General features: G+C 37.2%; 1 protein-coding gene across 1 annotated transcript; it reads left to right on the top strand.

Annotated features, from left to right (window-relative positions):
• Positions 1-4,072: 4,072 nt before the first annotated feature.
• LOC103499194 (E3 ubiquitin-protein ligase RSL1-like) lies at positions 4,073-6,285 on the top strand. The gene is made up of 2 exons (XM_008462119.3): positions 4,073-4,983; positions 6,094-6,285. Exons 1-2 carry the CDS (start codon positions 4,271-4,273, stop codon positions 6,188-6,190), a joined length of 810 nt encoding a protein of 269 aa, XP_008460341.2. The 5' UTR covers positions 4,073-4,270; the 3' UTR covers positions 6,191-6,285.
• Positions 6,286-26,086: the final 19,801 nt, after the last annotated feature.

The raw sequence follows: 26,086 nt of genomic DNA, 5'->3' as shown, positions 1-26,086 counted from the left end.
AGTAAGTTCACATCTTCCGTTCTTTCTTTGAGTTTTAGGTGATAGCTTAGAATAAAAAGAGAGAGAGTTATTTCCTTACCATTTTCTCGTCAATAATTAGGCAAAAATAAGAGTCAAGGAGTATGAGAAATCATACTCTGAGGCTTGACACATTTCTTTGTATACCATTTTATAGTTTTGTTGTATTAAGTTGTAAGATGTACTACATGCCAGAAAGGCCCAAAATTGTGTTAAAGATATTAATGCATTTCTTCTACCACTCTCCCATCTTTCTCTTAATATCTAATTTCAATATGTTTAATTAGTTCATGATCAGCAATGCAAATGTGTTATTGATAATAGAGAATCCAAATGTATTAAGTGTTCTTTAGTTAAACGCGGATGTCAAGTATTGTCTATTCGAGAGAAAAGACAATTGCATTGATAGCAATCGCCTGACAAGTGAGAGCACGTATTTAACTAAACGAGTGGTGAAGAGATTGTGGCGATACAATCTCATCACCAAATTCATCCGTCGCATCAATTGCAGAAATGTTATGTGTGCGGCGAAAGCACTGAAAGGTTGCTCACATTAAAATATGATAAATTACTTATAATGCATACAAACTGACTAGATATAAATCATAGTTTAACTTTAAGTATTTGGATCCCGAGAGGTGAGCAAGTATGGCAAAGGCACCGAGAAGACTCTCGCCTTAATTTTGAAGTTAATAGATGCTTTGTATGGCCTCGAACTATTAATACACAGTATATTGTGATTAGTTTATTAAGCATTCCTCATACCATGCTTGTAATTTGAGTTTATTTTCCATTTCACTCCATCGCCATGGTCACTTGGCACCACCAATTGCACCTTAGTGTATATAAGTAGGATACAATATATAATATATTGTTCATAGTCACAATGTATAGAATATACGGCATGAGAATTAGCTGTGTGATAGATTCATTAGGAACATTAATTCCTCGTGTTCGACCCTGGCCCTACCAAGAAACCTCTATTTGTTTATACTTGGGTGATAGAGAAGAAAACTTGTATTACACACATATCATGAGAAGTTTAGTAACGTATGGATAGGAACTGCAACTTTTATTGCATGTCCCTATTCTAGCCGCCTAATAGGTCACTCAATTAGAGTCTTAATACAACATATCTACGAAAAACGCATATGCATGAACTAAAACAAGCAATAATACATTTAATATACTCACTAGTACACTTTGATACATATTATATGTTTGGTACACTAAGTTATATCATTCATATACTTAATACTACTAAAATGAATTGCATAAGATTTGAAAAAAATGAAAATCATGGAGTAAGTATATCAACCAACAAATAGATATAATATAAGTACATCACAATATTGATATACAAAACTAATACATATAATGTGATACTCTACAAACCAAAGACAATAATCTTCATTACATCCCAACTCAATATATCTTGAATTAGATCTCAATGTTTTAAACTCAAAATTTGTCTTGATAGCTATAAAACGGAATTACTTTAGCAAAATTTCTTTACTAAAAAACAAATCCTTCTCCTTAAAAGCTAACACATCCTTAATATTGGTAATATCAACATCTCTAAAAGTTGCTAATTCACCTCTCAAATCAACAGAAGAACCAATTGAAACATCCAAAACTGTATCTACAAAATGCGCAACTAAAGAATATGGGTAGATGATCCTTAACCAATGTAAAAAACCAAGTCACATCTTCATCTTCAACAATCTTAAGGACATGTTGAACACCATTACTACCTATTGGCAACAAAATTGAAAATTCAATGCATGACTCAACTTGAATTTCGTACGTATCAAGTTCACAAAAGAATCAAACGATGATGTCACTCCATCAATCAAAACACAATTTGGAAAAATAAAATTACCAGAATTGTAATCCACGAAAATTATAAAAATAAAATAAGATTACTAAGAAAAACAAATTGTGGATTACTATGTAATGAGGATAAGAATGATGAGTGACAGTGCTATGTAGTGGATTACAATTGGATTACATAGCATTGTCGCTCACTCCATTGGAAAAATAAAATTAAATAAGATTACTATGGAAAACAATTATTGCAAATTTAACCATAACTACAATGAACTACAATAATTTTGGAAAATTAAAAAACACTTTAATTGTATTAGTCAACAAATACAATACATCATTTTTATCCTCATTCATTGAAGAAGCTCTCACCTTGCAGAGCAAATGGGGAAAAGGAGAATTAGAGATAAACGATCCATAGTGACCACGAATGTCGGACCAATATTCACAATGTCAATCGATTTTGGCTCAAAGAACTCATTGGAAGACCAAAATTGGAAAGTGCATTACTCGTGTGTGTGGATAATTTGAGTAGATAGTAGCGAAGTAAGAAGCAGAAACACATTAGGGATTAAAGAAGAGCTTACTAGGTATTCATGCATGAACGGTTGAAGCTGAGTCCTCCAACGGCCGAAAAACCAACCTAGCAAAGAATTGTGGGTTTGAGCTTGAGCTTAACCATCAGACTGGTATCAGTTGAGAAGATGGTTAAACGATTGTGAATCTATGTTTCTGAGAGAGTCGTAAAAGCTACTGGTGGTATCGGAGCAGAGAAATCCAGTGACAGTGGCGACGCGTAGTTATGGTTAGGTGTCAATTGAAGAAGATGAATCATCAGAGAGAGATAAAGGGGTAACGTTCGAAAAGAAGGTCGTTGACGGTGCCGGAGGAGGAGGAGAAGCGTTGGATCAAAGAAGCTAAGATTGGAGGAGAAACTATGAAGAAAAACAATGGAGAAGAAGATAAAAAAACAAGGAGAAGATGAGAAAAAGAGAGGTAGCGAATAATAGAAAACTAAAAGAAAGAAACAGAAGAGAAATAGAAGAATAGTGGAGAATAACAAGAAGACAATTTTAAAATAATAAACCGTTCAAAATATAAAATATCAACAAAAATTGAGAACTTTCTATATTTTCAAAATTGAGAAGTTGGGCTATTATTGCTAAAAGATATTCTCATAGTGCCACCCAATACGATTTCTTATTGACGTAAGACTCATAGTTTAATTGACAAATAAGATAAAAGAAAAATTATTTTAAATATAAAACTGTCATAAATATTTTTCCAAATAGGAAAATGGATATAATAAATGTTTAAATATTTTTCTATATTTATAAATAAATTAGTATCGGTAATATGAAAAATTCTAGGGCTCTTTTAAAAAATATAAAAAAGTGGCAAAATATTTATATTGTATAGAACAATTCCAAAAACGGAAAAAGCTCATAGGTCCACCGTGTAAAATACCGAAAATGCCCCGTCAACCACGCCGTCAATAACGCACGCGTAATATATTTGCTATCGTTTAGATGTGGCTACAATTTATACACGATCGTTTATACATGGTTCAATATATACGCGATCGTTTAGATATGATTCAATATATACGTCATCGTTTAGATATGACTATAATTTATACGCGATCGTTTATATTCTATAATTTATACGCGATCGTTTAGATATGGCTACAATTTGTTACACGCACCCAAATCTAAATAATTTTTTTTTTAATTTTTAATTCGTATGTACACGATAGTTTAGATTTTTTTTACTTTACTTTTTTTAAATGATTGTTTACATTTGGGGATCGTTTAGCTACTTTGATTTTTTTTCAAGATTCTTTATATACAGATTTTTTCAAGATTAAAAAAAAAAAAAGACGATGGAAAGATTAAACGATCTAAAAAAGAATCAGAAAAAAAAAGATTAAATATGAAACGATGTAAAAAAGAATAGAAAAAAAGAAGAAAGAATGAAGACAATTGCAGAAAAACAGAAAAAAAAAAGACGATGAAAGTGAAATATTTAAAAAATGACAATGAGTTTGTTACACAACCCAATCTTATAGTGTATTATATTTAAAAAGAAAAGGAGAAATGAATTAATATTAAAAGAGTATTGTAAATAATAAAACAAGTGAAAAAAAAAGTAAAAAAGAAAAAAAAAAAAAGATATAAAGATCCAATCCACGAGTTCATAAATATAAAAAATTGGTATACCGAGTTGAATTAACAAATCTGGAAACCGATAGAAAGGAAGTTGTTAGGATTGTTTATTTCTCGGCTGCGGGTACAGATTCAAATACAAATAACAATAAATCATCCACACTCGTTTTCCTCTCATTCATTTCCCAATGCTTTCCCTTCCCACAATCCCTTAAATTCCCCCTTTCGAATTCCCTTTCTCCACTTCAAAATTCCTTCTAATGGCCTCTCCTTCTTTCTCCATCTTCCAACACCATCTATCCGATGAAAATTACGCAGAAGAGTTACAGCTTCAAGAAGTTATCACTTCCTCCTTATTATCTCCTCCAATAAAAATCCCCATTCATCCATCCCCAACACCCCACTCTTCTACTTCTCAAGTTCTCTGTTCAATCTGTACAGACGCAAAATCCCATTCCCAAATGTTCACCAACAGAGTATGTACACATACATTCTGCACCGATTGCATCTCAAAGCACATCGCTGCAAAGCTTGAGGTTACAATGGCAGTGAAGTGTCCGGAGCCGAATTGCGGGACGGTGCTGGAGCCGGAGATGTGTGGATCCTTCGTACCGAAGAGGGTTTTGGAGCGGTGGGCGGATGCTCTGTTTGAGGCGATGATTCTGAAGTCGAAGAGATTGAATTGTCCGTTTAAGGATTGTGGGGCGGCGATGATTGATGAAGGGGATGAGGAAGGGGTGACGGCGGTGGAATGTGGGAGTTGTTGGAGGTTGTTCTGTGCAGAGTGTAGAGTGGGATGGCATGGGGAAATGGAATGTGGAGAGTTTCAGAGACTGAGGAAAGAGGCGGGTGTAAGTGGAGATAAAGATGATGCGATGACTGTGAAACTAGCTGAGAATAAGAAATGGAGGAGATGTCCTCATTGTAAAATTTACGTTGAGAAGACTGTTGGTTGTGTTCATATCGTCTGCAGGTTTGTTCTTCAATATACCCTTTACTTTTTGGTTTTGTTCTATGCTTCCGATTAATTGTCAACCTAGTTTGTGTTAAATTGTAGAATTATAAAATGAAGTTTTTCGGAAAGAGGGAATTAGTTAATAAGGCTGGTTAATAAAGTGGGAGTTAGCCTAAGTATTGATATGTGGATGGCCTTGCCATGATTCAAAGGGTAGGTTGTATGGGTGTGGTATCTGGGCTTGGGGTAGGACGAAAAACTAAGTTTTAGTTTTGACATGGGTGTGTGGAGAATTGAACCTTTCGGATGGTGCTAGTTGAGGTAGGTTGGCAAAAAATGAAGTGGTTTAAATGACAATCCAAGTAATTTTGATTGAGAAGTAGGTAAACAAAGTCTAAATTTAAATTTACAAAATAAAACTAACTTAAGCTTTGAGATGTTTACCTCAATAAAGGGGAGGTTAAGCTTGTTTAGGCCTATGATAAGATGAAGTTTTTAATTTCCTTATCCTTCTTATGCCTATGATAGAGTAAATAAACATAAGAAACACTATATTAGGATTCCTTAATTCTCTAAAATTGATGAAAATTGTAACTATAGACTTGCTTTTATTGAAAATTGAAATAAAAATATATAAGATCTAATCTTTACGAAAAATAAGTTAAACTTTATAACAAAATAAAAGTGATATTAATAGACTTTTTTTTGTATGACATCTAATATTAAAGAAACTTTCGGTAAAGTGTAGAGATATTCATACTATTTTAATTCATTGCTCGACATTCAAGAATTATGTAAGGTCAACATAATGAAACAAATTTATGATAGATTAATAAAGTATCTAATGAATGAAGATATTATCTACTACAGTAACACTAAAATTTTTTTCACTTTAATAAAGGAGGACATGAGCTTGTAGCATCTTTAATTTAGCTAGGAACTAATGTGTGTCGTTATGTTAAGGTAGTGATATAATAACGATAATATTAAGGGTAGTTAAATCAAATATTAATATAATATAGAACAGCATACATAAAATAACTTTGAAGATAAATAGTAAATGATAGTGTATTTGTTAAGAAGAAGATGCAATTGATGGAGTTTTTAATTGTACGAGGAAATTTGTAGGTGTGGATCGGAATTTTGCTACAGCTGTGGAGGTAAGTGGGGTGGTGCTCATGCTTGTCGGGGTTCAGCTTATGAACGCACTGTCCATCGACGTTGATTTTCAACCCATCCTTCATCCATATGAATGAATTCAAAATTGTTAGAATTTCATTTTTATGTTTTAAGAGTTAGATTTTAACAACTAAAATTTTATATTTAACTGTTCTCGACCAATATTTAACTTTCATTAAATTAAGGATCAAATTTGTAATTTGATTGAAGGAAACTTGGTGTAATGATTTTTGCACTAAGAACACAATGCCAAGTAGAACGAACTAGCCGAGCGATAAAAAAGAACACAAGAATATATAGTGGTGGTTTAACCACGATCAATTTGGTCTACATCTACTTTGAGAACCACAACTTGGAGAGATTTTATTAAGGTTAATCAAATTACAAATTAAATCAAATTACAAATTATTGAATTTCAACAATGTCTTAACAATTTGTAATTTAAGCTAAACCTGACTATGATGTTAGCTAAACACCTTTTGTCCCAAGAGAATTGAGTGCATTATGAAGCCTCTAAAATTGAGACTCAACTTGTCAGAAACAACCCCAAAACGAGACCCAAAATCATCGAAAATGACCTTCTCTAATCAGAGACTCACTTGTCAAACGCCTGCTGCACACTGGTGAAGAACCCACTATTGGAAAACTAAAAAACACTATTGGAGAAACACCAATGTCGATGCACATCTCAAGGAGATTACCCATTTTCAAAATTTCTCTTTAGAATGACAAAAAAAAAAAAAAAAAAAAAAAAACTCACACTCTCTAATTGTGTGTTTTTCGGCTCCCCTCTAACTCCCTCTCTTCGTGACCTAAAGGAAGAAGATACAAGCATTTGCAAAAAAAAATGCAATTGAAGGAAATTTACAACTCTACCCCCAACAAAACCTATTTGGATAATTTATCATTTTCTACAAATCTCCCTCGTGACAAACTATTTAAGACATCAAACTCATTCTCTAATCACCTTATCATCCAAATTCAATCTTTAGTTCATCTAACAGGTATTTAAACCTAAGAGAGTTGGAAGAACTTTGGTTAACATATCCGACAAATTATCGAACATATCCGACAAATTATCGATTGTATGAACTTTAACCAGTTCAACATCTTTCCTGAGGAATAACATTTTTGATATAATGAATTTTGACGTCGATATGCTTTGACTGTTCATGATGAGATTGATTTTTTGTAAGATGAATAGCACTCTGGCTATCACAATAGATGATAGGGAGATAAACTCTGCGATATAACAAACTCACCAACAATCCTTTTCAAACGAACTCTTTCACTGCTTCACCAAGAGAAATATACTCTGACTTAGTGTAGACAAAGCAACAACTGATTGTAGGGTAACTTTCCAGTTGACAACATTACCATACAAGCAAGAAATGTGACCTGATAGAGACTTTTATCAAGCTTTGCAGTATAATCTACATCTGTGAAGCCTTCCCATAGCGCTAATTTATCACAATCCCTACTAAAACACAATAATACACTAACACTACCTTTCAAATATTGAAGCACCTATTTAACTGCATTGCAATGATCCTTCCTAGGATTTGACATAAACCTACTTATCATGCTCATAGCATAACCCAGGTCAAGCCTAGTACAAATCATTAGATATATAATACTTCCAACAACATTACAAAATGGAATATTAGATATATTTAATCTTTCTTGTTCAGTAACAGAACATTGAGATGAAGAAAGTCTAAAATGAGATGCTAAGGGTGTTGAAACTGCCTTGCAGCCAGACATATTATACTTTTCAAGCAGTTTAAGCACATAACTCTTTTGAAAAATGGTTAACAAACATTTCTCCCTTCTTTTTCCACATCCTTGCCTAGGATCCTTTTTAGTTCACCTAAATCTTTCATCTCAAACTCATTACTCAACTGTTTCTTGAGTTCATAGATTTCAACATAATCCTTAGACACTAGTATCATATGATCTGCATACAATAGTAGATAGACATGTAGCTTTCTGAGATAGTTTCTAGTAAACGCAAGCATCATATGAGCTCATGTGAAACACTTGCTTTAGAATGAAAGTACCAAACTTGATATACCACTGTCTTAGAGATTACTTCAATCCATAGATAGACTTGTGAAGATGATAAAACCATGTCTTCCTTACCCTTCACCTCATAGCCCTTTGGTTGAGCCATGTAAATCACCTCCTCCAGTTTCTCCATGAAGAAATGTTGTGGTGATGTCCATTTGTTCAATAAACATATCAAAGTGAACACCAATAGATAAGATTAATCTAGTGGACGAATACCTCACCACCAAAGAGAAAATCTTATGAAAGTCAACTCCCTCCTTCTGAGTGTAACCCTTAGCTACCAATCTAGCCTTATACCTAGGCTTACTGTCACCTCTTGTACTTGGCCTAATTTTGTAAATCCACTGTGATTAAATTAGTTTCTGATTAGGAGGCTTTGGAACCAATGACTATGTCTGATTCTTTTGCAACGAGAACAACACTGCTTCCATAACATCCTTCCATTATTTCTTTAAATCAGATAAAATTGCCTCCTCAAATGTAAAAGGCTCTAATTCAATACTATCAACTGCACAAGTAAGAGCATAAGCAATTAAACAGCATAACCATACCTTGTCGGAGCATGTTTCACCCTTCAAGCTCTGTCACAAGCAAGCTGATAGTTCTATAGATCATTGTTAGTTAAGCTTTCTTTGCTAAAAGCTCCATCATCAATCAAAGAATCCTCTCCTGTTGAGATTGTACCCATCAGATTCAGAATGTTGCCTGGCCTCTGCAAGTAAAACTAGTGGTGACTGATCACTAATTACATCTAAACCAATTGATGGTCGTACTTTAGAATCATTTTTGACCTATGTCACATGTTCGAACTTTTGCTATTTCTGCTTCTCTTTTACACAAAACGACATTTTTTGTCTCATTAAAAGTTACATCTCTGCTGATAATGCATTTTTTTATGTTCTCTTTTAAGCACCAAAGTTTATAACCTTTAACACCCTAAGGATAACCAATAAACATGCATTTATGTGTCATCCTATTTAGCTTTCCATCCTTAGCATGAGCATCCAAACACTTTGAGATGATCTAAACTTGGAGCTTTACCTGTCCATACCTCATGTGGAGTTTTAAAGCCCAAAGTTGAAGACGAACTCCTATTAATGAGATAACAAGCGGTTTAGTCAAGAGACATCTTGTACATTCAATAATTGTTCTGTTAAACCTCTTAGCCAAACCATTTTGCTATGGAGGGTATGTAACAGTAAAATGACTCGTGATTCCCTCGATTTACAAAAGTTGTTGAATTTGTTACTTATAAACTCTATACCATTATCTGTCCTTAGATACTTAACCTTCTTACGTGTTTGGTTCTCAACCTACTTCTTACATTATATTCAAGGAATTTCCCAAAAGCTTTATCCTTTTGTTTCAATGGATACATCTACACTTCCTTGAAAAATCATCAATGATAGACATGAAGCATATCGAACCTCCCATAGAAGACACCTTCATAGGACCCTACAAATTTGAATGAACATAATCCAAAATATCTTTGGTTCTATGCTTCCCTTTCCCAAACTTTACTTGGTAAACTTTCCTATTATGCAATGCTCATAAAATGGGAGTTCTACATCTTTAACTCCTCCCAGCATACTATGTTGAGAAAGTGCTTATAGACCTATTTCGCTCACATGAGCTAACCTTCTCTGCCATAACATAAATATATTTGTATATTTTCCTGATGTTGTAGCAGCACTACCTGAAACTATATTACCTTCTAACATAGCCCATTCCTCAAGGTTCTCCTCAGTTTAACCAAAGAACCCTTGGTAACTTTCAGAACTCCATTTTTAGATTTATAAGCATAACCTGATCTATCTAATTCACCAAGAGATATTAGATTACGTTTGAGTTTTGGAACTACCTCATATTTGTGAGCATTCTGATCATCTCGTCATGAGTTGCAATTTGAACCGACTCAATTCTCTTGACATCACAAGTACCATTATCACACAATAAGACTTTTTTCCCATCATTTTTCTAAAAATCAATCAGAAAATCCTGATTATGAGTCATTTGATACGTGCACCATGAATCCACAATCCAATCATCATGTATATTCATATGGGACACCATCAAGACTTCTGGTGAATCATACCCATCAGTAATATTCACTGCACTAAACTTAGCTGCATGCTTGCTACTCGATGCTTCCTTGCTCTTATTCAAAGGGCATTGTTTCTTAAAGTGCACAAGAAACACTTTCTAAGTTTCCCCTTTGATTTTGACCTGTAACTCTTCTCTTTTCCTTTCCATCTCTTCTTCCTCTGGCCACGAGTAACTCTCCATCCTTACGTTCTTTCTTAATTTTAAAATTTTTAGTATTCAAGGCATCCAACACTATATCCATGGTCAATGAACCCTGACCATATTTAATAGCTGCCTTAATTTCTTGATATATTTTCAGTAATGAATTTAAAAGAATCATTGCTTGATTCTTATCTGACGCATTCTCACTAATGTTATTGGGATTAACTATAATTTTTTGAAATTTATCCAAGTTCTCTTCTAAGCCTTTACTTTGGTTCATCTTATATCTAAAGAATTTCTCCTTTAGATATAATTTATTTGGCAAGGACTTTGTCAAGTAAAGACTTTCTAGCTTTTTCCACAACTCCCCTGTAGTAGTAGCCTCATCCACTAGCCTAAGGGCTCTATCTAAGAGATATAGAAGGATCATCGAATAGGCCATTTCATCCATATCCTTTTTCTCATCTTCTGTAATAGTTTTTGAAAGGTTCTCTTCATCTAAGATTTTTGCTACTTTTTGTTAAAACAAAATAGCTCTAATCTTTTTCCTCCAAAGAGTAAAATTACCCTTCCCGTCAAACTTAGCCACCTCAAACCATTTTGAAGAAATCTTTATAAAACTGATTCAACAAAGAATAGAGCACTTGCAAAGTATCACACAAAACCTCGTTTGGATCGAATGGAGCTCTGATACCAGATTGTAAATCGACCAAAGTCTCACATCGGTTAGATAAGGGGATGATCATTGGTATATAAGTGTGGAAAACTATCTCCATTGGTATAAGACATTTTGGGATGGTACCAAATGCAAAGCCATGAGGCTGTATACCCAAAGTGGACAATATTATACCATTGTAGAGATATTTGGGGTTTTTTTGTCTTAAAACTTAGTTTATTTTTAACTAGATGTTCAATCGTATGAGTAAAGAGATAAGTTTGAAAAATAGAAAACAGGTGAATTAAGTATCCATTTAACTTAAAATTGAAAATAGTGCCAGAAATGGTTTCCCCATACTTGCATTGTCCCTTGGAGACTTGTTTGAGAGGCAAAAATTTATGATTTGGGGTTGGACGAATATGAACGGTAAATGGACAATGTTGCCTTTACTTCTTGATGAGATTTTATATTCATTGAAGAAGCGATGAACATTTTTTTTTCAGTCCAACAAACAACCAATACGAGCCTGTAGTGTAAGATCAAGAAAAGAAAAAGAAGAAGAATTCTTAAGAATCCATTAAAAGCTATGGTGGATTTGGATGTGGGATAGATAAAGGATGGGTGTCTGTTTGGAGGATTTGAGAAAAGTGAAAGGATTTTTATTAGATGAAAAACTAACAAAGGAAAGAGGGCAAAGAGGGGAGAGACGACAGAAGAGAGAATAGGAGAGAGGGGAGAGGAGAGAGGAGGGAGAGAAAAAGGAGAGGTTAGGAACAGTCCATTCCCATCTTTCTTATCACCAAAAACATTTTATTACTTTCTTTTAATCCCAGTGTTTATTACCATCTACACCCCCGTTACACAATTCTTTGATTCTTTATCTTAAATGGCTTATCTTTTCATGAAATCTCTTGGGTTCGACCCATTCTTGCTCTATATTGCATTAATTCTTTTAGTAGTAGGATCGGGTATAAATCTTTGAGGGGTTTGAAATTGTGGTTTCTTTAAATACCCAATTGATAACATATTTGTTAATTGATAATCTTTTTGTGCAATTGTATAGTTCTTTGCATCTATTTTTTAAAAACAACCCGCATTTCAAGCTCCCACAAAATGAGAGGCTTAGCCTGCTTTGCTCTAGGAAAAATCCAAATTGAATTGACAAAAAATTTAAAGAATAAAATAGGAACTAAATCGACCCATAACCAAGGTTGGTTTGAGCAATTACTAAACCAACCATAGTCGATTTAGTGGTGATATGGTTAAAACATCGACTTTGCCAAACTGTGTTACACCCTAAAAGAAAGTGATTAAAATTATACTTATTTTTGTTATGTCATACGTGTACAGTCATACTATACTCTCTATTATGGGAAATTGCATTAAGTGACAGTAACAATTTAGAAAAATGATATTGGTCACCAGTTTTTATAAAATGCACATATGACAATTTCTTAAAATTCAGTTTTCAGGTTCTTTCAATATTTCTAAATTTCTCAGAGTGAAACTTTTGTCTTCTTCTTTTTCTTTTTTCTTCAATTGCCGACATCATTCCACTCGAGCAAACACGATGAGTCTTATAATTAAAGCATCTTTATCAAGTACATGACATACACTTAAACAACTTAAAATACTTTAACAAGATGAATAACATAGAAATAAGAGAAAGGCAGTGGATAAACATGCATTGAATTGATAATGTAGGCCTCTCAGTCATGAAAATAAGAACATTCATACAATACATTACGAAATACACAATGGAAGGTAAAGAAATGAGGCGAGTCGAGAGTGCATTGTCATGCATTCCTTTGCTCTTTTACAAGTTAGGGGAATGGTAGATAAGCTTCTCTCCTTAGTCTCTCTTTAAGCTTTCACTCAGAAGTTGATCGACGAAGAGGTGGAAGAAGAAAACTATTATAGATGGGGAAAGACTGTAAAACTCATCCTTCCTTCGGCTTCCTTAAAAGAGGCCCTTTCAGATGCTTGTTTAAGGTGAGTTGGAAGCACTTATAGGCATACTTAGGCTAGAAATTAATTATGCTATGTTGCACATATGTTCTTCCTATGTTGCACATTTATCCTTGCTTACAAATGTTAGTTCAAAAAGTAGGCATTTCTTGTTGCACATATGTTCTTCCTATGTTGCACATATGCATTTCTTGTCTTTTAGCGAATCATCTCACATGATGTGTTGGCATCTCAACTAAAAATGTAAATTGTTAGGCTTCTTACTTCTTGTTTAGCTCTTGCACGTGAGTCTTCTTGCGATTCGCTTCGTTTCTTCTTTTCACTATCCTGCGTTGAAAATCACTTAAATGCATGGTTAATCATGGTGATAACTTATGTAAGGTGCATTCTCTTAACATTATAAATTTGCACTAAAAGCTACGTTTTGATTCTTTATCTCGCATTTTGACTCCATTATTTTACCTAAAAGGCCACAATAACTTGTATTTGTACAAGTTATCGTCGTTCTACATGGATCTATTTCCTTAGAAATCATTATGCATAATATCAAATTTACATTGATTTTGCTAAAATGGCAAACTCGATTTTCACGTACCAATAAAATCCTCCTAATCAATAATGCAATAGAGTTTGAGGACTTCAGTCACCGTTCATTTCTCTCCCAGCAAGGAACTCTTACTCAACACTTTTGTAACTATATCTTTCAACATAATGGGTGAGTAGATCAAAATAAAGCATCGACACATTCTGGATTCTGTTTGCCCTCAACTCCTTTCTACTTCTTATCCTGAAAAACTTTAGGGGTGAGGCTAGTCTTACTTATGTCCACATTGTTAACTGTGTTCCTTCTTTTGTCCTTTAGAACACCTCCCCATTTAAATGACTATATGGTACTCCTTCTAACTACTCTAATCTTAAAGTCTTTGGTTGTGCATGTTTTGTTCTTCTTCGCTCTTATGGACACACTAAATCAGAACCACGTTCTCGCTTCTATTTCATCCTCGACTACAAAATTGAGCATAAAGATTTTCGTTGTTGAAATTTCCTTTCTAATAGAGTACACATCTCTTGTCATGTTACTTTTTGGGAACATACTATATTCTCTAGTATCTCATAGTTTCACACTTCTCTCTCTAAGTCCTTACCCATTCTTTATTGATGCTTTTATTGACCTTTTTTCTCTTCTAAGTCTACTTCTAATACTGAGCTCAATTAGTCAGCATCAGTTTCTTTACACCCAAATAGTCCTTTTGTCTCAACAGTTTGATCTTGCACCTACACCTAAGCCTCTTCTTTTAGTTTGTGCTCTACTTAGTAAAAGAAGCTCCCTCCCATCTCCAAAGCTAGTATTGTTTTATCAAGAGGTAAGTACTAACACTCTGTGGCAACAAATAATGAATGAGAAACTTCAAATTCTTGAAAAAACGCACACATTAAACTATGTCAATTTACAATCTAGTAAAAGACCCATTGGATGAAAATGGATCTATAAAATAAAGTCGCATTCGGATGATTCTATTGAAAGATATAAAGCAAGGTTGGTAGTAAAAGTTCTCTCAGAAATATGATATAGATTATGAAGAGACCTTTGTCCCTATGGCTTAAATGACACATGTTCAAAGTCAATTAGTAGTTACTGTTGCCAAACAACGACCCCTTGTCCATATGAATGTCAAAAATGCATTTCTTGATGGACTTTATATAAGGATGTATAAAATGAAGCAACCTCCGTGTACTTCTACTCCACTTAAAAGGTTTTCCTTTTTCACCATGCATTATATGATTTGAAACATACTCCACGAGCTTGGTTTGCCACTTTGAGTTTTTTCATCATTCAACTTGACTTTACTTCAAGTTCTCACAATACAACAATTTTCATGCGTCAAACACCTAAAATATTGTTCTTTTTCTTCTCTATGTTGATGATATGCTTATTACTGGCAATGATCCTCGAGCTATATCAAACTTGCAACATTATCTTGGTGAACACTTAGATATGAAAGATCTAGGCTCTTTCAAATGGTTGTCGTACCTCCTCCCCAATGTCACAATCGTAACTTCTCAACACGATTGTGCGGCACTTGCTTAGCTCAATCAGCAAGTCAGCCGTTCAAAAATCGGAATCCGCGGTCAAACTCGCGGTATGACGTAGCCTCCCTTCCCGTTCTTGGAAAAATGTTTTTTTATAAAACGGGAGAGAGAAAGTAAATAGTTGAAAACGTCATAAAGAAAGCATTGAAGACTGTCAATTGCAAGGAAAATAACTCAGCATGCAAAGAGTGCGACAAGGCTTGGGCGGGGGTCGGACTTAGTCATGTACCCCCTATAGTACATATTGAGAATTTTGGCCTTGGCAGGCTTGCATATGAAAAAGCCGAAATGTCACACTATGACTCGGCGACACCTAAACGAAAGAATTAACCTAAACTACTTTCAAGACATAAAGATAAAGTGATTTGGGGGTATTCGGGCATACGACCATCGGTAAATAATACCATGGACAATTATGCCCTTGACATTCTCCCCCACCTAAATGGTTGACGTCCCCGTCAACTGGCGAAGCTTGAAATCTTCTATCTTCTGCTTCCATGCTTCAAGATCTTCGACACGTTCCCAGCTGGTCTCCTCCACAGGAAGGTTCTTCCACTTTACCAGATACTCGTGGATCCTTCGTGCGGGTCTTCTGCCCCTCCTTACTCGCTCGGCCAGAATTTCTTCAACATCTTTGTCTTCCTTCTGACTAAGGTCGATAGTTGGGCGAGTTACGACATTCCGCTGCAAGTCTTCTGTGTCTTGGTGGTACGGCTTCAGGTTACTGACATGAATTACTGGGTAGATTTTCATCCATGTGGGCAACGCTACTCTGTAAGAAGTATTCCCTACCTTTTTCAGCACTTCAACTGGTCCTTCGTACTTCCTGACGAGACGTTGGTCTTTGCGTCCTCGAAACCTGACTTGCTCTGGTCGTAGTTTGATGAGTACCTGGTCTCCCGCTCGAAACTCAAGGGGCCGTCGCTTCTTATCTGCCCACTTCTTCATCCGCTTCGATGCTTTTTCTAAGTACGCTCGGGCGATGTCGTTTGTCTGTCTCCACTCCTTCGTGAAATTGAGGGCTTGAGGGTTCTTCCCTGCAAAAGGATGATCAACAAGGTGTGGCAGTACTGGTTGCCTCCCAGAAACAATCTCAAATGGACTTCTCCCTGTAGATGAACTTGTCTGAGCGTTGAAACAGAATTGGGCTACGTCCAACAGCTGGACCCAATTCTTTTGCCTTGCGTTTACAAAATGGCGCAAGTATTCCTCGAGCATGCTGTTGAATCGCTCAGTCTGGCCGTCCGTTTGGGGATGGTAGCTTGATGATATGTTCAGACTCGTCCCCAAGAAGGAAAATAATTCGTCCAGAAGGAGCCAATGAATCTACCATCTCTGTCGCTCACTATACTTGTCGGGACTCCCCACAATTTAACAACGTGCTTAAAGAACAATTGAGCTGTTGTTTCTGCTGAACACTGCTTGGTGGCGGGGATGAAGGTGGCGTACTTTGAAAAACGATCAATGATGACTAAAATGGCTTCAAAGTCGCCTACCTTAGGGAGATGGGTGATGAAGTCCATAGAGACACTCTCCCAAGGTCTTGTTGGAACCGGTAGAGGGTCAAGAAGTCCAGCAACCTTCACCTTCTCTACCTTATCTTGTTGGCAGATGAGACACGTCTTCGTGTACTGCATGACATCATCTCTCATATTCGGCCAAAAGTAACTCTTCTTCAACAGGGCGTACGTCCGCTGCCATCCGGGATGGCCAGCCCATAGAGTGTCGTGACACTCGTACAACAATTTCTTCCTTAAGTCCCCTGCTCTTGGAACATATAGTCGGTTGCCCTTTGTGACTAACAAGTCTTCCTCGACCCAAAACTGTCGTGTCTTGCCCGCCTTCGCTAAATTCATGACATTCTGAGCGGCATGATCTTTCTGTAGGAACTCTCTCAGGGTGTCTCTGACCGACCCACCAATCTCGCTCCCCTGGAGGTGAGCTAACAGGCATATGGCTGCATGTTCTTGTTTTCGACTTAGGGCATCTGCAGCCTGGTTGCTCGACCCCTTCTTGTGCTCAAATTCGAAGTCGAACTCGGCCAGAAATTCCTGCCATCTTGCTTGTTTCGAAGTCAACTTTGGCTGGGTAAAGAAGTGGCAAGTTGCACTGTTGTCCGTCTTCACTACAAACGACGACCCTAGTAGGTATTGTCTCCATGCCCTCAAATAATGTACTACTGCGAGCATTTCTTTTTCGGACATAGTATACCTCCTTTCGGCTGCATTCAATTTTCGACTTTCGTATGCGATCGGGTGCCCATTCTGTAGGAGCACACCCCCCAACGCATAATCAGACGCATCTGTCTCGACTTCGAATGGTTTGGTCACATCCGCAATCCCTAGAAGTGGCCCCTCCATCAAAGCTTGCTTTAGGCCGTCGAAGGCGGTTTGACACTCGGGGTCCCAATTCCAGTGAACATCTTTTTTCAGTAGCTCAGTCAGCGGGCTTGCTCGTTTCGAGAATCCCTCAACAAATCGACGATAGTAATTTGCCAACCCGAGGAAGGAGCGTAACTCTGAGACTGATTTCGGCACTGCCCAGTCGCGTATCGCAGCAATCTTCCCTTCTTCCATTCCAATTCGGCCACACTCTATCACATGGCCCAAGAAGTTTATCCGCTCTTGTGCAAAAGAGCATTTTTCTCTTTTGACGTACAGTTGATTCTCCTTCAATTTCTGAAAAACCTTTTGTAGGTGGTCCCTATGTTCCTCCATGGTCGTACTATAGACCACTATATCATCCAGGTAGACTACCACGAATTTATCGAGATATTCGTGGAAGACTTGGTTCATCAACGTGCAGAAGGTGGCAGGGGCATTGGTGAGACCAAATGGCATTACGAGGAATTCGAACGCACCATATCGGGTGACACAGGTTGTCTTCGGTTCATCTCCCTCTGCAATTCTCACTTGGTAGTATCGCGACCGCAAGTCCAACTTTGAAAAATACTTCGCCCCATGTAAGCGGTCGAACAAGTCAGTAATTATGGGAAGTGGATACTTGTTACGAACTGTGAGCTTATTTAGGGCGCGATAATCAATGCACAGTCGTAAGCTCCCGTCTTTCTTCCTTTGGAAAAGAACTGGGGCCCCATACGGAGCTTTTGCAGGCCTGATAAACCCTACATTCAGTAGTTCATCTAACTGTTTCCGAAGTTCAGCTAACTCCGGAGGCGCCATACGATAAGCATTCTTCGCAGGCGGTTTTGCTCCAGGTACTAACTCGATCTCATGATCAATCGTTCTCCGAGGTGGTAAAGACTTGGGCAAACTATCGGGCATCACATCACGGTATTTCTCTAGCACGCGCATGATCTCCTTAGAGACTGTCTCCCCTGAGTTCTCTGATGATTTGAGTGGGATGGCCATAAATGTTGGTTCGTCTCGAGAGAGACCCTTCTTTAACTGCATGGCCGAGATCATTTTCAATCCATCTGGTTGACGTAGGTCAGTCTGTACAACCGAGGGTGTAGGTCCAGTGATCACCAAGCATTTGGCCAAAGGCATTGGGATTACCTGATGTTCAAGTAGGAACTCCATTCCCAGTACCACATCAAAGTCGTCCATTTTTACCACTACAAAGTCTACGAGGCCACTCCATCCTCCCAATCTTATCATCGTTCGTTTCACTAGTCCGATGATAGGTAGGGCAGCAGAATTCACGACTTTCATTCTTCCAGCATCCTTCTCCCAGCGGAGATTTAGACGTTTGGCTTCTACTTCTGTTATGAAATTGTGGGTGGCACCGGAGTCAACCATAGTGCTTTTGGTTGGCTTTTGGTTGATCCAGGTGTCAACGTACATTAAGCCCCTTTCCACTGGCGTGTTCGTCTCCCCCACCTTTTTCTGGAGAGATGACAGAAATTTCAAGGCCCCCATTCGAGGGTTATCAACTTCTTCTGTCTGGTTTACTTCTCCCTCGGTCTGACTTTGTTGATTGTCTGAATCTGAGGTTAGAGATGCCTGGAATGCATTGAAAGCAGTTTTGTTCGGGCATTCCCTGGCCATGTGTGGTCCCTTACATATGAAGCAACTAAGAGGACGATTGGACAGATTCTGGTTACTCGATCCTCGCCAAGAGTTTCCAGTATTCGATTGATGGGATCTACGATCTCCATTAAAGCGTCTGTCCCCTCCTGTAGTTTTAGGCGAACTTGGCCGGTTGTTCCTACTTCCTCCAGATGAGGAACTTGGATGACGTCTCGTATCTTGAGAATCGTTAGACAGGTCAAACAGCCGTTCGGCTGCAGCGTACGCGGACGTGAGGTCTTGAACTCTTTGTTCATATAGCTTTGTCTTCGCCCACGGCTTCAATCCTTCGACAAAACAGAAAACTTTGTCTTTCTCGGACATATCGCGTATATCCAACATCAGTCCCGCGAACTGCTTCACATACTCCCGAATACTACCGGTGTGTTTCAGCTCGCGTAACTTCCGTCGAGCCAAGATCTCGACATTTTCAGGGAAGAATTGTGAGCGAAGCTCTCTCTTCAAAGCGTCCCAAGTATCTATTGTGCAACGTCCCTCCTGGATGTCAACAAATCGGGACCTCCACCATAACTTGGCATCCTCAGACAGATGCATCGTCGCCAACGTGACTTTGGCTTCCTCTGTAACCGTGTTTGTGGCCCTGAAGTACTGTTCCAGGTCAAAGATATAGTTTTCTAGGGCCTTCGCGTCTCTTGCCCCACAGAAGGGCTTTGGTTCCGGTATCTTCACTCTACTAACCGGAATGGCTCCCCCAGCGGGAGCTTGATTTGCCATTGCTCGCATTGTGAGGCTCAGTCTCGCGTTCACATCTGCGATTTCATTTCTGACGACATCGAGGGTAGCTCGAAAGTCCTCTGACATGCCGTTTATCATCTCTAACAGCGTCTTTTGGGAGCTGTCCAGCTCTTGAACACGCTCCTCAATATGGGCAACAGAGCCCGTCGAACTGTCTCCACGCTCGTAGTTGACAGTTCTTCCGATGTTTACAGTTGTTTCCAGGGCGTCGACCCTTGTCATCAACTCTTGTATCGGAAACCCTTCGACACGGCCAGCTACCGCATCGATCATATTAGTTTTCTCGGAAATTTCTTCGAGGCGAGACTCTAAGTAGCGGATGGAGTCGGGAACTTCGACTAGGTAGAGCATCTGCTCTTCTAGCTCTACTAGTCCGTCTTTCTGGGCCTTGCCCGATGGATTCGACGACGACATGTTTCGGTCTTATCGTCAATTAGCCAACCTGGCTCTGATACCACTTGTCACAATCGTAACTTCTCAACACGATTGTGCGGCACTTGCTTAGCTCAATCATCAAGTCAGCCGTTCAAAAATCGGAATCCGCGGTCAAACTCGCGGTATGACGTAGCCTCCCTTCCCGTTCTTGGAAAAATGTTTTTTTATAAAACGGGAGAGAGAAAGTAAATAGTTGAAAACGTCATAAAGAAAGCATTGAAGACTGTCAATTGCAAGGAAAATAACTCAGCATGCAAAGAGTGCGACAAGGCTTGGGCGGGGGTCGGACTTAGTCATGTACCCCCTATAGTACATATTGAGAATTTTGGCCTTGGCAGGCTTGCATATGAAAAAGCCGAAATGTCACACTATGACTCGGCGACACCTAAACGAAAGAATTAACCTAAACTACTTTCAAGACATAAAGATAAAGTGATTTGGGGGTATTCGGGCATACGACCATCGGTAAATAATACCATGGACAATTATGCCCTTGACACCCAACACCTACTTTGACTTAAGAAAGAGGTGTGAAGCTAGCAAATATTGACTCTTTCTTTTTATACTCACCGACCAACTTGACTTAAACTCACCTATTCGAAAGATAATCTATGAAAGTTTATAACACACTTTTATTGAATACGACGAAAAACCTTTAGAATTTTTAGTACTTGAACATCTTTAATTGTAAAAGCTTAAAATAGCATAAACATTTTAAAACTTTGATAGCATTTAAAACTAATCATGCCATGACATTAAACAAGGCCAATATTGAAGTAAGACCATACCACAGTTTAGTAGACAAAATTGCAGACTGACAATAGCAGGTTAAGCTCTAGGATCACGATCACTACCTAGAAAATGAAAACATTTGAAAATGGTGAGCTGGAAGGCATAGTGAGTCACTGTCACACCCCATCCCAGAGCACCTCCTTACTAGACCCGAGATGTAGCGTGAAGTCGATTGACAATGTTCTTCTTCTGATGACATTTGTTGACCCTGCTTAACTTGTACTCTTACCTATCTCTTTTGATATAAATTTAGACATCAAGTGTGAAAAGGAATGTCTAAACTTGAAATTAATAAATTAAAATCTTTATAAAACATCTTCAAGTTTACCTACCAATGGACATCCTATTCAACAGTCCTATATAGACAAAATTTTAGTTTAGAGTCTCAACTAGACAACACTAATACAAAACTCAAAACCACAATTCTTCAACTAGCCTGTTACAGACAATGACGGCCAAGTCCTTTACTAGCTTAATTACAAATTATCATGCACGCATGGAATGAGTCGTACAAAAATCTAGTTAAACTTCTAGCAAAGTAGGTATAGACAGACGCTAGAACCAAGATCTCTACCCGTAAGAGAAATAAAACATTGAAATGATGGGCTATTAATCCCCGTAAGTGATAGCTTTTAAAACGAAACATGGTAATGAAAACTGTGAGCAAAATATGCATAAACTTAACAAAGAAACTTTCTTTTCAAGCTTAGCTTTCAACTTTCTTTTTTCTTTCTTGCTATACCTTAGACTTCTTATATCTACGGGGTGAAACTCTAGGCGTGGAAGTCCTATCCCTTGATACAATACCTACAAGACGAAACTCTAGGCGTCAGCAACACCTTATCTCGTTATAGCTATCATGAGATGAAAAATCTAGGTGTCTATAGAGGCCCACATCTCTTAACTTGTTTATGTGATGGAAACGTTAGGAATTTACTAGATACCCTTATCACACGACCTCTATGTATAGGATAATTCTCCCTTGTAGGGTTACTATCAGAACAAGACATCTTGGTATAGACTTAAGCATATTCAAAATTCTCATGCTAAAACTTTAACTTACTTATGAAAACTCTTGTATTACTTAAGTCTCAAATCTAGCTTTGCTTTAAATAATCTCTTTGTTCAAATTCTTACAGAAAATCAGCATTCAAACATTCTCATAAATCTCACGTTTTAAGAAACATTTCTTAATTTGAATGCTATAGGAATTTAACTCAATCATGCTTTCTCATAACTCATTTCCAACTTGAAACTCATGCTTTGTAAATAATTTCATAAATCTAGCATATGCAAATGCTTAAACTCAAAACATGCTTTAAAACATAAATTCTTAAATCAAGCTTAGAATTTTTTTTTTTAAATTCATTTTTTTTCACCACTGTAAGATCCAAATCCAAAAAGGGAGTTTTGTTAAGGTGTCCTGGAGAAAAGAATGATTATGCTAAAGAAGGCTTTAATTGTGAAGAAGGTTACATTTCAAGGAAAAACAATGCGTAGAGAAGTAGTTGTTATGAAGTAGACATTTTTTGGAAGAGTTATGTATTTTATGTAGCAACATGAGATGAAGTCTGGTGAGAATGAGTGGCTGTTTGCGGTTTGTCGCGAGGAGAAGGTAGGTGAGGAAGAGTTAAGCATTCCAAGACAATAAGCTTAACGTTCTAAGGAAAGTGTTTAATTCTGAGTTGATCGTTGGCGACGTGTCGAGCTTTGGTTGGTTGCATGGTCCAATAAGTAGTAAGTTGACGTGTGTAAAGTTGTAAGTCAAAATCTGGTGGGTGAGAGAAGAACTAGATAAAAGGTTAGTATAAATAATGTTGAAGGGACCAAAGAAAGTAATGTCATTCTGAGAAGTTGCAAAGGAAGTAGAAGTTGAGTTTTGTTGAGAAAGCTAGGCGAAAAGAGAAGTGAAGCTAGGTGTTCTAAGAAGAAGAGAAGCAAGTTTTTTTGTGAGTGACCTTCATAAGCCTTCTATGATTAATCTTCTTAAGGAAATGATGTATTTGAAAGTACTTTGAGTTTGTAGCTATGCATAAAATGTCTTGTATATCTATATATTGCTATGTTGTTGTTGATGTTGTTATTTGAAAAGACAAAACTATGAATTTCTATATGATGATAGTGTGGATTGTGTGTGAGTAAACCATTAGCCTCATTCTTATCAAGTGAGTAGATATTATGTGGTGTGTGCATAATGTATAAAAGCTTCGTATGGACAGCCTATGCAACGAGAGATGAATTAGGGAAATTCCTGGATGTTGTGGATGGAGTGAACGTCACAGGAGTCTAAATGCGGAGTGCTGGAGAGGGTGACTCCTAGTAATCTTGGCATAGGGAACGATTCATGTTCTCAACGGAAAGGAATAAGAGAAAGCTAATGTGCGATTTCTATGTTTATGAAATGAGGCGTTGAGGTTGTGTTTATGAAATAAAAATGAATTTTTGTGGTTGTATTGTATTCTCCAAAGGGGATTTCTAAATTCTCACGTACTAAGTCTTTGACTTACGTTTTAAGTTCTCCCTTCCTCAGGTAACTAGGTATTAAGGCCAAGTAGGGAAGGGTAAGATGTGTTGAGTTGACCAAGTCTTCTGTTTTCAATTACTTTGAAGCTATAATATTTAGTAGAGGGTTGCATCTTAGTTTTAGGGGAAGTTAAGTCCTCGTATTACGAAGTTAAGCAATCAAGCTAAGCGAGTAAATTGAAGAAGTTGGACCTGACGTTCTAAAGTTTGGTGTCATAGTTAATGTACTTGAGGATCTATGCTTTAAGATTGTAGAATGCATGGTTAAAAGTTAATAAAGTGAGAAGTTGTGTTGTTGTATTCCATTACGTTGTATTGTGCTTGTCGCCTAGAGCTTAAAAGTTCAAGCATTGAAGACTAGGCGTCAAAGCCAAGAATAAGTGAAATAATAAGTTATTGTTTATTTTTCTACCACATTGTGTTGAAAAGTCTCTTGAGTTCTAAGTTGGAACTTTGTGTTGAGACTGGATTAAGAAGTTGTTTTGCTTACTAGGCATTCAGCGTTATCACGCGATGTGATATGCATTGAGTGTCTAAGCCCGACACCTCCACTTGGTCGCATAAAGTGACTTTTGGGATGGGAAGTGACACACACAACTTGTGGTTGGATACTTGGTTTATAGATTTTCCCTAATTCCTCTTGCCTTGAAAATCACAAGAAAATCAAGTAAATCTTGGGTTCCAACTAAAGGAAACTTCTTCAACTTTTTAAAATTTTCCTTTCTTACTCGAGGAACTCTTTTCTTACTAACCTTGATTTATTTAAGATTGGTTCTTTGAGCTTGCTTAGCTCCACACAAGCTTCCAACAGATTTAGAGTCTAAAACAACAAGCCCTAACTTAGAAAATTTGCTCTTAAACTTCTTAAACAAGGAATGAGAAACTTGAAATTACTTGGATCTAACCTCAAGCTTTACTCTTCCTCTTTAGCTCAAACTCACCAACACCTTTGCCTTCTCGGATATCTCTTGACTAAACACTCAACTGAAGCTTGGCGCCAAATTACCCTCTTGTTTGGCTTCGACACTAGCAACCAACTCAACTTCTTTCAACTTCTTCTCTCTACCTTGCTCTTGGTGTGAAAATGGTGAGAAATAAGAGTCTTGTTGTCTTAAAAACACTCCTTACATTCGAAAAACTCTAAATTCTTATGCAATATAAATTTTTAAAAATTTGTCCATCGTGTATCCCTTTAATGATCTCGATCGAGATCGGCCAAAGATCCTTCGAGATATTCACTCTTCTTGCTCGAACATGCTTGAAATCATGCCTGGAAACTCTAATATTTTCCTTCTCTACTTCTAGTCCCGACCGAACACAATCTCGAGATGGCCTGAGATAACTCTAAAACCCTTATGTTTTTCAACTTGATCGAAAAGCACCGAGATGCTCTTTCCTTAACATCGGGATTTGCTCTCTATTTTTCATCTCGTCTGAAATTACTCAAGGCTGCCTGAAATTCTTACTTCTATCTTTGCTTTGCCTTTTTTCTCAACCAAAAAGACCGAGTCTGAACACTTCTATCCCGAGATCTTTTGAACAAAACTCTTAGCCTCTTCTCAACTTCATAACAAGCAAATTGGATAGAAGATACATGTATTCCAGTGACTATTTATAACAAGTAAATAAAGAAATCATGCTTAAAAGTAAAATCCTGAATAATAAAAGGTAAGTAAGCTTTATTTCCTAATCTCTTTTAGCAAAAAACTTAATCAAATCTAGCTCTTTGAAAATTCTGTAATAAGCAATAAAAAGTACTATAAACATCAAAATAACTGATTACACTAGTACCCATCTAACTACTCCAAAGTATAGCACATTCGATACTTCTAACATCTAACTAGTTGAAGTGGAACTTACTCACTACTACCAACATCTAACTGTGTTATAGTGGAGCTTGCTCGATACTATCAATAGGTCTCATTGAAGTGGAATTCTTTGTCATAACAACGACAATTTGTAAACCCTAGATCTCTTACCCTTTTCATTACCTACGTTGATAAGAAGCTAAAATCTAAGTGTTGGTTGTTGTGGTTGTTTTAAGGTAGCATTGATGAAGAAAGAGTTTGAAGAAAATTTGTCTAAGTGTTAAACTTGAGAATTCAAGGTTGGTGGCCAAAAGAAAGAAGCAAGTTTGGAATTCGGTCTAGTGTTTGTATGTTAGGTGTCAAGGGCATAATTGTCCATGGTATTATTTACCGATGGTCGTATGCCCGAATACCCCCAAATCACTTTATCTTTATGTCTTGAAAGTAGTTTAGGTTAATTCTTTCGTTTAGGTGTCGCCGAGTCATAGTGTGACATTTCGGCTTTTTCATATGCAAGCCTGCCAAGGCCAAAATTCTCAATATGTACTATAGGGGGTACATGA

The sequence above is a fragment of the Cucumis melo genome, chromosome 4, assembly GCF_025177605.1.
Source record: "Cucumis melo cultivar AY chromosome 4, USDA_Cmelo_AY_1.0, whole genome shotgun sequence".
Lineage (NCBI taxonomy): Eukaryota > Viridiplantae > Streptophyta > Magnoliopsida > Cucurbitales > Cucurbitaceae > Cucumis > Cucumis melo.
The sequence above is the reverse complement of the archived record's forward strand: the minus strand, read 5'-3'. Positions and strand labels throughout refer to the sequence as shown.